This window comes from Crocuta crocuta, unplaced genomic scaffold (genome assembly GCF_008692635.1).
Source record: "Crocuta crocuta isolate KB4526 unplaced genomic scaffold, BGI_CrCroc_1.0 scaffold102, whole genome shotgun sequence".
In the NCBI taxonomy this organism is placed as follows: domain Eukaryota; kingdom Metazoa; phylum Chordata; class Mammalia; order Carnivora; family Hyaenidae; genus Crocuta; species Crocuta crocuta.
Window position 1 is genome coordinate 11,563,482 of NW_027530019.1, and position 10,521 is coordinate 11,574,002.

A 10,521-nucleotide genomic window follows, 5' to 3' on the forward strand; every position below is an offset into this window, starting at 1 on the left:
TTGCTGTGTAAGACAGAAGCCAGGTTGCAGGACAGCTGCCCCCACCTGCACCCTGCTCGGATGTGAAAGAGGAGCCCTACTGCCNGGAGTGCTGACGGCCAGCTGCAGGCTGCTGGCCCAGGCCAAGCCCAAGGTAAAGGGCCCCCCGGGTGTCCCCTTGTATATGCGGGAATGGCTGCCTGGCTCTGTCTCCTGGGATCCCACCTCTCTCATCCCTTGGTCTCCTCTTGCTGTGTAAGACAGAAGCCAGGTTGCAGGACAGCTGCCCCCACCTGCACCCTGCTCGGATGTGAAAGAGGAGCCCTACTGCCCCAAAGCAGGCCAGAAGCAGGCAGTCACCCCCATGCACAGAGACAGACCCCCACCCGGTTGGGCTTGAGGGGCACTCACCGCACACTGGAGGGCAGTCATGACTGTGGGCTGGGGCAGTTCTGCAAGCCCATCCCGCAGGGCCCATGGGCTCCACTTTATGATTCAGAGGATGTTGCTGAATGAATAGACCTGATCCTGGATGGTGGCTTCTAAGGCTACCAAGGCAGCCATTTCTTCTGCTGTGCTGACTCTAGCCACATGCTTAGGACAGGGCCCAAGAATCACTGGGCCACGGGACTCAGTCCTCTCCTCTCTGCCCCACACACCATGGTCACTCTCGCAGCTGCCTATCAGCTTCTGGGACTCACATCAACATGTTCCAAGGGAGGCCAGAGGCCTTGCACACCAGTGCTTGACAAAGATTGTGAGGAGGCTAGGCCCTAATTTCACTCTGCTTCCCTGTTCTCCCAACAGGTCTGGGGCCTGGAAGCAAACCCTGAGGTGGCACCAACCCTCAAGGCTACAAACAAGGACGGCCTCTAGGGGATCAGAATGAGATTCTGCTGCCAGGCCCCTCAGGACCAAATTCTGGAATAGACGGTGCCTTGATAAGAGGTAGCCCTCACCGAGGTCACAACTTGCTGGGGTTATGCTATCGGGGCTGGTCTCTGGCTCCTCTGACCCCAGGGGTGCTGTGTCACTGCCGATGAGTCTGCTACTGGAGCCCTGGCCATGCACAGACGATCAGAGAACCCCCAGGCCAAACTAGCCTCCCTGCTTGGAAAGAATGTCTCCGGCAGGGCAGACATGGCCTTGAGCAGATGCTCTTCAGGGGAAGTCTGGACTGACCTGCTCTATAGCCTGGTGAGGTACCTGCGGCGATGTTGTTCAAACCAGTCCTTGCTGTGGTGTAACCAAGAGCCTGGAATGACCTGTCCCTTTGCAGTAATGACAAATAATCTGTTAACAACTCACCAGATACAAGCCTCTGTGATGTATATACCACTCTATTTCACTCCGTACAACTATTCAAAGGAGCAAGGGAAAGGGTCACATAGCCTTCAACACCTCTGCAAATATGGTCAATACTGGCCTGGGCTCCAGCTGTTGTTCCCTAGGGCTACCTTGCGTCTGAGGAGACAGGGCTCAGCCCTTTTAAAACCCTCAACCTACCCACAAATGTCTGTGGAGAAGGTGCCGGTGACTGCAGGGCCCCATATGGGCCAGGCCGTCCGGGAGGCTCTGGAACCCTTGGGGATGATGGTCTCTGCCCCAACTCGCCCAGGTGCACAGGGCATGAGTCTGACAAAGGTTCAGGGCCGTGGAGGCGAGGGGGGAACACCGGCCAGGGCAGCGCCATCACTGCGGCCGGTGCTGCCTGCGCTGCCGCCTCCGCTGCACCGCTCCACTCAGGGCTTCCAGCAGCCGCTCCCGGTTGTTGCAGATGTTGTAATGTGTCAGGTGGAGTAGCTTGTCCAAGTCCTCTGGGCTGTAGGTCACTTTTGAGTAGTGGTAGGGAGAGTCGGATGAAGACAGGTTCACCTCCCCTGCCGCCTTCTCCTCTGGTGTCCGCAGGATGCCTGGTGGAGTGAGTGTGGTAGGGATGGGACACACCCTAAGGGTGGGGGTGTCTAGGGTCCCCTTTGCAGAGACATACAGGAGGGAGGGGTCGGGGCTCACCAGGGGCCGAGTACTGCTGGAAGGAGTCATTGACCAGAGGGAAGTGCAGCACAGCTGGGGCGTCAGGGTGGTCTGGGTCGGAGAAGCAGAAGCATTCTGGGGGCTGGCGCTGCTCCTCCGGACTGGGGGACACAGGCGGGAAAGGGATGCCCTGCTCCTGGCAGAGCCGGCCCAGGAGCTGCAGCTGCTGCAGGGTGGCCAGAAGTGGTGTCAGAGTGTGGTATCCCAACACTGGGCCATCTGAATGTGGGGGTCAGCTGGGGTGTGGGAAGTGGTGCCTGGGTGCCAAATCAGACCCCTGCAGACCCCTAGCACCAGGCTGCAGAAGGTGCTCCAACCCCGCAGCTGCGTGGGGCTGCTAACTCCTCCCAGGTTCTGCAAAAACCTTCACAAGAAAACTCACAGCAGAGGCCTCTAGAGGTCTAGACTGAATGGAGGTAGCAGGTACCACAAACGGGACCCAAACATAAAATACACTTAAAAATCCCCAGCTCCTGTCCCTCTCTGACTGCTGTCCCTCTGCTGGCTTTTGAGGTCCTGAAGCCCTTCGGCCCTCTGTTCCCATCCTGGACTCCAAAGCAGACATCCCAGAAGGCAGGAGCCAGGACATCGGGCCAGGCCTAGGGTCAGCACGACTGCCCACACCTGCCTCCAGCCCACCTGAAACGCTCCTTGGAGGTTGTAATCCAGTGACAGGATGAGGTCCACATCCCGTGTGGGGCGCAGAAGGGGTGGGAAACTGGTGTTGATAAGGTAGCCGACATCCAGCAGGCAAAGGTGGGGCTCTGCAGGTGTCAGCCGGTGGGGGTGCCCATCCAATTTGGTGGCTGGACAAGTAGAAGGAATGGGGTGGAAAAGCAGCTATCACTGGTGCTGAGGACATCAGATCCCTCTGGCCGAGCTCCTTGCTAGGGGCAGAAGCCGACTCTGCCCTCTGGACCCTGTTCTCTCCTACCACAGTAGCCCTGACATTTCCCAAGATGCCACAGAGGGGCCCTGATCCACAAATGAGGAGGGGAAAAAGGGCTGCTGGTCCAAGCAGCCCAGTGAACTAAGCCCAACAGAGCTTGGGGCCCACGGGTTGGAGAGTGGATGTCTGGACAAGGGACCCAAAGCTCAGGTGGTCATGGGAAGACCTTGGGGAGCTGGGACCAGGGAGAGGAGAGATACCTTTCCAGGTGGAGAAGTAAGGTTGTTGGAAATAGTCTTTGTGGAAATGGAGACCACGCAGGAAATTGTGGGTGGTCTGGGCCAGTGGGCGCCTTGTCAGAAGGTCAGTAAAAAAGTCAACAATCTTGCCGGCCCCAGTGGGAGGCTCTTCTATCTTGAGAAGAGGAACCTGTTCCTTGTCTGCTCAATTAAGAAGGGGGAAAGTAGAGCATTTTTTAGAAAATGGGGACCCCCTGAAATTTCACCCCAGCCTCTTTGGCCTCCCAAAGGCCTGCGAGCCCCCCGCCCTCCTCCATCCTCCAGACACAGCCCCTGGGGCAGCCTCTCCACTTCCTTACAAGGAGCCCAGGCACCCACCTAAATTGGCCTGATCCTGTGCCCAGCGGTCCCAGAACTGGCTGGGCTCTGAGGCCCAGTATAAGCTGTCCTGGAGGTTGGCTGCGTACAGGTTGCTCCAGATACCTGAGTGAGGGGACACAAGGGGAACGAACAAAAAGGACATGAGAGGGAGAGAGCCCCCCACCCCACCACAACCTGATCCTTCCCCATGGCCCATCTGAGACTGGGAAGCATCCCCATGACTGAGCTGAGAGGTGGGGGCCTGACATCTTCCCCAGGCCCATTCTCCCCTCTATCCCAGCTTCCCTAATCTCCCAGGCCTCTCACCTTCCAGGAAGCAGATTCGGGACTCAGGAAGCCGCTTGGTGAGGTGCCCCATGAAGAACTCAGAGCCAAAGAGCTCGGAAGGGATGAAGGCACCATACTTGGGAAAGCCAACCTCATAGGGGGAGAACTCGCACCACTCTGCAAGGAGACCGCACAGCTTCACTGCGGGGCTCAGAGCTCCAGGACCCTCAACCACCACAGGCTTCACAGCAGGGCAGCCAGAGACCTGGAGGCTCAGGCTGGTTGCAGGCACAGGCCCCACCCCCCATCCCAAAGCCTGAGTGACTCTGGTGGGAGGATTGATAGTCTCTGGAAAGCGTGGGACCAGGCCCAGAAGAGGTGAGTGTAACACCCATCTCCTACACACAGGTACTCTGCTAGCCATGAGAGCATAGGTCTCCACTCCGGGGCTACTGACCTGCAAATTCAAAGGTGGTCAGGTTCTTCTCTTTGGTGTTAAGGGCACAGTAGATGGGTAGAGGGTTCTGGCCATGGCTCAGGGCCTCCCTCTGGTCTGAGAGAGTGTGCTCATGGGGCTGGTGGAAGGAGAGAATTTGAACCTAAAGCTGTGCTTTCTGGTGCCTGGGGCCTTTCCCCACCCCTGCTGCCCAGGGCGGCTCCCCATCTCTGAAACATGCCCTGGCCACACACCTGCCCCACTCCATACCTCATCATGCAGCAGTGCCTCGTTGATGAGGGCCCACAGGTTGGTGAAGCAGGGCGGGTGGCCCAGGTGGGCACGCTCGGCCAGCTCCTGCCGGTATCGCTGCAGCTTGCTGGGAGCAAGCACACCCAACTTGCTCTTGGTCACCTGTGTTTTCAGTGACTCCGTGGGTCCTGCCAGGTCCTTTTGAGACCATTCTGGGTCCTCATAGAGGTTGGCCAAAGCCCTGGGAAAAGCCAAAATCCAGGGGGTCATCGCACACCTCGGGCTCTCCTAAGACAACAGCCTAGCAGGTACCTTCCAATGGTCCCCCTGAGCGCATTTCTCTCTGGCACATCCTTTCTCCCAGTTGGGTGGGAGGTACCTATGGGGTCCACAACAGCCTGACCGCCGCCACCCCCAGACTCCTGTACTCAACCTGCTGCCAGCTCACCAGGTGGAGCCAGAGGCCCCTGTGATGTAGGAGATGCAATCCAAGAGACCCAGCTCCTTCAGGGCAGTCAGGTGCCCATACAAGGAAACCATCGCCCGGATCCCACCACCGGTGGCCATAACAGCTACCACTGGGATCTGGAAGAGAGGACAGCCAGGCCAGTCAAGGTCTGATCAGGGCTCTTGGGACCAGTTCTGGTCAGGCCTGCCTGCTGACAAGGGTCTTGTCAGAAGTAGCCTCTTGAGGGTCAAGCTTAGCTGGTTATACAACTCCAGGAAAAAAATAGACAAGCTCCAGGCCTCATCTCCTCACCCTTAGCCCCTGAGGAGTCTGGTCATCGCTTTCTGGAAGGTGCATGGCCACCTCAAATGTCTCCCACATAGCCACACTTTCCCTCTTGCAAGGAGAAATCATCTCCCTAGAAAGTGTCCCAAGCTGATCTGAACCTCCAGGGAATGGCCCAGGCCAGCAGGCAGCCCTCAGGCTACATGGCTCACTGATGAGTCAGACAGGACCCAAGCCCCAAAACCTGGACCAGGCCAAAAATTAAACAACAGGAAAGGGGACGCTGGGCTGGCTCAGTCAGTTGAGAGTCCAACTTTTGGTTTTGGCTCAGGTCATAATCTTATGGTTTCATGGGTTCAAGCCCCGTGTTGGGTTCTGTGCTAATAGCACAGAGCCTGCTCAGGATTCTTGCTCTCTGCCCATCCCCCACTCACACTGTCTCCATCTCAAAATCGATGAATAAACTTAACAAAAAAAGAAAAGAAACAATGAGAAGGAAAGCTATTTCCAGTGGGGCAGTCTTGTAAACTCCAGATGTCTCATGCAATGCTCTGCATTTGATGGCACCAGGCTGCTGAGAACATCAAGTGAGAGGGAGGCAGAGCAGGGGCAGGCAGGTAAGAGGCAGGGCCAAGCTCTGGTCTGGTTAGGAAACAGTCAGCTCTGGGCTTGAGCCAGTCTGAGGATGCCCATCCAAGGGGGCCCAGCCCACAGACCTCATCTTCCTGCAAGTCTTCATCCAGCTGCAGGACCTGCTTCAGGGCCTTGGCCACCACCTGCTTCCGCTTGCTCAGGAAGGCCTGCTCCTCGGCACAGGGCCCGCAGCCTAGCCGCACAGCCAGTTCCCTAGGTCTGGGTGGGAAAGAAAGAACCATGAGGCAGCTCCCAGCCTCATTACAGAAAAGGAAGAGGAGTCTGCCTCACCTAAGCAGCCCTTTTTTCTCTTTCTCTCTCCTCCTCAAACCTGCCTGTGTCCTGCCTGTGTCCTACCTGAAGCGTGACATGTGTGGCTATGATGNCTGACGACCCTCACAGGACCCAGGAACCACGAGCTGAACTCTTCCCATGGACTCTGGAAACCGGAACCAGAGCAGAGGGACTGAGAATAAGATCCTGGCCCAGGGGGCCCAAAAGTGTCTTGCATAAAGGGCCTGAGGGGCACTTCCTCCCCACCCCAAGAGGGAGGACTGGCATAGGCCAAGGCTCAGCCTCTCTGAAGACTAAGTGGACACAGATCCTGGGGAGCCTCAGCATGAATTTGTCCCTAACTTCTATGGCTGCCTATGAAAGTCAAGAGCAGTTAATGTAAGGTCCCTTCCAAGAACCCATAGAAAGAGGAAGACAAGGGGTGCCTGAGTGGCTCAGTGGGTTAAGTGTCCAACTCTGGCCCAGTCATGATCTCAACGGCTCATGAATTCAAGCCCCACGTCGGGCTCTGCGCTAACAGCTCTGAGCCTGGAGCCTGCTTCAGATTCTGCTCTGTCTCCCTCTGTCCCTCTCCCACTGGTGACTGTCACTCTCTCTAATATAAATTAACATTAAAAAATTTTTTTAAAACACAAAAACAAAAACAAAGAGCAAGACCAGGGCAGAGGGCTGAGGGTTATCCTAATAGGTGGGGGACTTACGCTTCTGGTCCCCTGCCTCCTCCAGTCGAACATGCAAGCAAGAGAGCTCCCGGGCCTGAGTCATTAAAAAAGCCCTTCAGACTCAAACCCTTCCCCTGCTAGAGACCCCCCACCCTCCTAGTACCTGAGTTTTGGTCCTCAGCACTTATTACCTTGGCCCTGAGTCACCAAAGATTTGCCTGAGGTTGTATCCTCTTAAGGAACCAAAATCCCAGGGACCCCCAACTCAGCTCTAACCGCAGATTCCCAAGGGGGTGCCCAAGCTTCAGGCCCAGGGAGGAGGGATAGCAATGGCATGAGGGAGGGGCTCTGGACTCACCACCAGAATGCCATTGGTGACAAGATGCTCAGCACAGTCTGTCCTGAAAGAGCCACCAGTGATCCTCAGGACAAGTCCAGGCTCCCAGGTTCTCATCCCTCAAAGAAGCCAGGAGCATTCCTCTACCATCACTAGATGCCTCAGAGGGAAGGGTGTCAGCTCCTGGCATGCTCTGGGTGCACTGGACTCCACCCTTCCCCAAAAGAAGTACTCCCACCCAGGAATTGCTCAGTGGCCCCCGACTCACAGTCGCTGCAGCCGAAATTCAACTTCTAGCCGCTCCTGACCCTGGAGAGAGAAAGAAGCAAGTTTGAAAGAGTGAGGTGTGTGTGTGTAGATTTCAACACAGATGCCAGCTGGGGCTGCTGGGGCTCCAGAGGTGGGGAGAGCCAATGTCCATCTCCACCCTGCTCTGTCCACTATCTCTGCGTAGCTCTCAGAAAGCTGCCCTTGGCTTAGGGGCCAAAAAAGAGGGTCAAGGATGGGATTGTTCCTCAGTGGACAGCAGCTCCTGACTGACAGTGGTCTCTAGATGCCATCAAAGCCTGGGCCACTCACTGGAGAAGAGGGCCATGTACCCAGCTCCCCTGCAAAGGATCTCCCCTCCCTGGGCTGAAGCCCTCCATTGTCCTGGGCACAGCCTTGCCTGAGGGTTCAAGGAGAAGCTCTCTCTGCGGAACTCCCCAGCCCGCAAAGTCCCCACATCAAATAGCACCGACAACACGGGGTCATCATTGGTCAGAAGGTCCTGGTCAAAGACTTGCAGCTGCACCACATTCTGGAAGAGAACAGAATAAGGGGCTGCAGGAAGGAGGAGTGGGATAGGAAGGTGAGTGGGGCCACAGCAGGAAGCAAGGGTTGGCAGGGACAGTGGGCAGGGCAGGGGCTGACACCTGGGCCCACCTTGAGCTGGCTGTGGATTCGAAAGCGAAAGCTCTGATTCCAGATGGGGTTTCTGCTGTTCTTGACCGTGCGTGTCTGGAGCCTGTGGCTACTGGCCGTGGGCAGCCACAGACTCACATAGCAGTCAGAGGGGGTCACTGCAGAAAGAAGGGTCAAGTGCCCACTGACAGCTAAGAGCCTTACCCAGCCCAGCTCCCCAGAGTCCACGACCTTCCATTCTAGGCAGCCCTGGGAGGGCTGGAGAGCCACGGATTGGGGCTGAGTCAGGAGACAGGAGGAACAAGAAGCACCCAGCACAATTCCACCCAGCACCTCCTCTCGGCACCCTCTCCAGGACCCCCTGCACACCCAGCCCTACTGGAGTCTCTTCCCACCACCCCATCCCAGTCTGAATCCATTACAGAACCACTGTCCTCCCTGGGCCCAGCACTCACCTACGTCCTTTGAGGGCAGGCCAAAGGCCTGCAGGACACGAATGGTGAGCAGGCAGGTCCCAGGTACCTTTGCCTGCAGAGGAGGGAGAGGACAGGCTTGCTGCATGCTGCTGGACCCAGAGCCAACAAAGGCCAAAGAAGAAGCCAGAGTGACCCCTCCAGGACTAATCCTGAACCAATGGGATCAGCCCTTCCCAGCCACATGGCTACCCTCCACCCCATCAGAGCTCTAAAATGGAAAGGAGGCTTTGGTATCTCCTGATGATGCCTGCCAACACTTAGACAACACTCTGGGCCAGCGCTGGTCCAAGAGCTTTATGTACATTAACTTCTTTAATCACACAACCACCCTGTGTGTAGGGACTAATTATGATCAATCCCACAAGGAAACGGAAGCACAGAAAGACAGAAAGCCTACATAGTCACTTGCCTGGGGTCCAGAGCCAAGACTGCACCAGGCTGGCTCCACTCATGCTCTCCACCCCACACTTACCTGCTTCTAGCTTCTGGCATAGTGCCTGTTAGTCTTTCCACCCCACCTTTCCAGCTAACTCTTGCTAAGCTGCCTTGCGGCAGTCTTAGGTGGCAGGAGGCCCGTCATGGGGATGGGTAGGGAGTAGGGGGAGGGGGACGCAGCAGAATATAAGGCAGAGGGAGGGGAAGAGGCATGTCAGGACCCAGCCTGGCCATGGGCCCCTTGGTGGGGCTGCTCCCCTGGTTGAGCAGCTTAAATGGAGGCATGCTCCAATTAAGCAAACCCTGTTTGGAGAGGTAAGAGTGAGGAGTACAAACTTCAGCCTCTCCACCCCTGGCCAGGACTCAATTCTGGAAGTGCACTCTCTGTTTGACTAGGAACAGCAGTTAGCAGCTCAGACCACCCACAGGATTTCAAGTCCTCCAGGTGCTACAGGTCAGGCTAGAGGACCCCCAAGCGAATCCATCCAAACCCACAATCGTGAGTCTAGGGATATAAACCATGTCAAGTGTGCCAGGGAAGCCTGTACCAACTAGTCCTTCCTTCTGGCCTTCAGCTCTGCCTCAGAAGGGTCTTGATGGATGGAGTTGAAGGGCGGAGCTGGGGACGCTCATCTGTCAGTGTCGGCCCTGGGGCCCCGACCTTCCAAGCAACTGAGTCAAGAGCACCGGAACAGCCACTTCCTCTGGGGCCCCAGGATAGCAGCCCAAATCCGTGGCCCTGAGAACTCTGCCTGGAGCCCATCTCTAGGGCAAGAAATACTCAGGATGACCCCTTCCCAAGACCCTGCCTGTTCCCTGGCTTCTGCTCACTGCCGTGGTCCAAGGCTGGCAAACTCCCCTCTCTACGTCCAGGGAAACCCACAGCTCCTCTTAAAAATCAGCATTAACCAGACCCCAGAGGGAACAAAGGTCAGCCTGGGGACCCAGGGCCCTAGCAGGTCTTACCAGAGCCATGAGGCTGACAGTCCTCAAGAGCCACAAATGACAGGCAGCAAGCGCAGAACCAAGGACTGTCGGCTTTTTAACCTAGAGCCAACAATGTGCCAGTTGGCCCCAAGCTCCTCCCTGGTCCCTCCCAACCACCTCCTGCTCCACCCAAGCCTCACACTCCCGCCAGGACAAGCCACCTGTCGAGGAAATGGGGAACCTTCAGCCTATGTGGAAACACTGACACCCCTGTGATGGGTGCCTACCACCCATGAAGACCCATTCCCTCTAGCTGTTGCCATCAGCATCTACCCCACCCAACCCTGCTCTTGAGCCTGGACCTAGAAGGGCCACTGACATCTGGAAAGCAGGGAGTGGGCCCAGAGCAGCACCAAGTGCATGAGCTTTGTCCCTTGTCACAGGGTCTTTCACAACCCCTAGTGGCTGTAGGACAGGAATGCCCGGTCCTGACTGAAGCGCTTGGCTAATCTAGGTGAGTGCCCCAGGTCCTTCACCACCTGGCAAGGGCAGATTGTTTGACGAAATAGCCCTCCCAAGCTGCGTGTCTGGCTATCTCCACCCTCTGTGCTGGGTGATGAGGCCTCTGAGAGGCTCTCCCAGGA

General features: G+C 56.8%; 2 protein-coding genes across 2 annotated transcripts in view; one reads left to right on the forward strand and one right to left on the reverse strand.

The window, feature by feature from the left end:
• The window catches only part of SPTBN5 (spectrin beta, non-erythrocytic 5), a 45,181-nt gene extending 44,316 nt beyond the window's left edge, over positions 1 to 865 (forward strand). The window contains 1 exon segment of the mRNA XM_077764370.1: positions 787 to 865. Within this exon segment, the coding sequence (XP_077620496.1) occupies positions 787 to 855 (69 nt within the window). The 3' untranslated portion in view covers positions 856 to 865.
• On the reverse strand, positions 92 to 9,993 carry PLA2G4B (phospholipase A2 group IVB). Its single transcript, XM_077764608.1, is given in 17 exon segments — positions 92 to 1,892; positions 1,993 to 2,179; positions 2,653 to 2,819; positions 3,163 to 3,342; positions 3,520 to 3,624; positions 3,829 to 3,966; positions 4,247 to 4,364; positions 4,496 to 4,718; positions 4,926 to 5,062; positions 5,927 to 6,282; positions 6,839 to 6,893; positions 7,158 to 7,200; positions 7,405 to 7,445; positions 7,804 to 7,935; positions 8,061 to 8,197; positions 8,495 to 8,567; positions 9,917 to 9,993. Coding segments are annotated over 17 exon segments (2,322 nt in total). The 5' UTR covers positions 9,926 to 9,993; the 3' UTR covers positions 92 to 1,671.
• Positions 9,994 to 10,521: the final 528 nt, after the last annotated feature.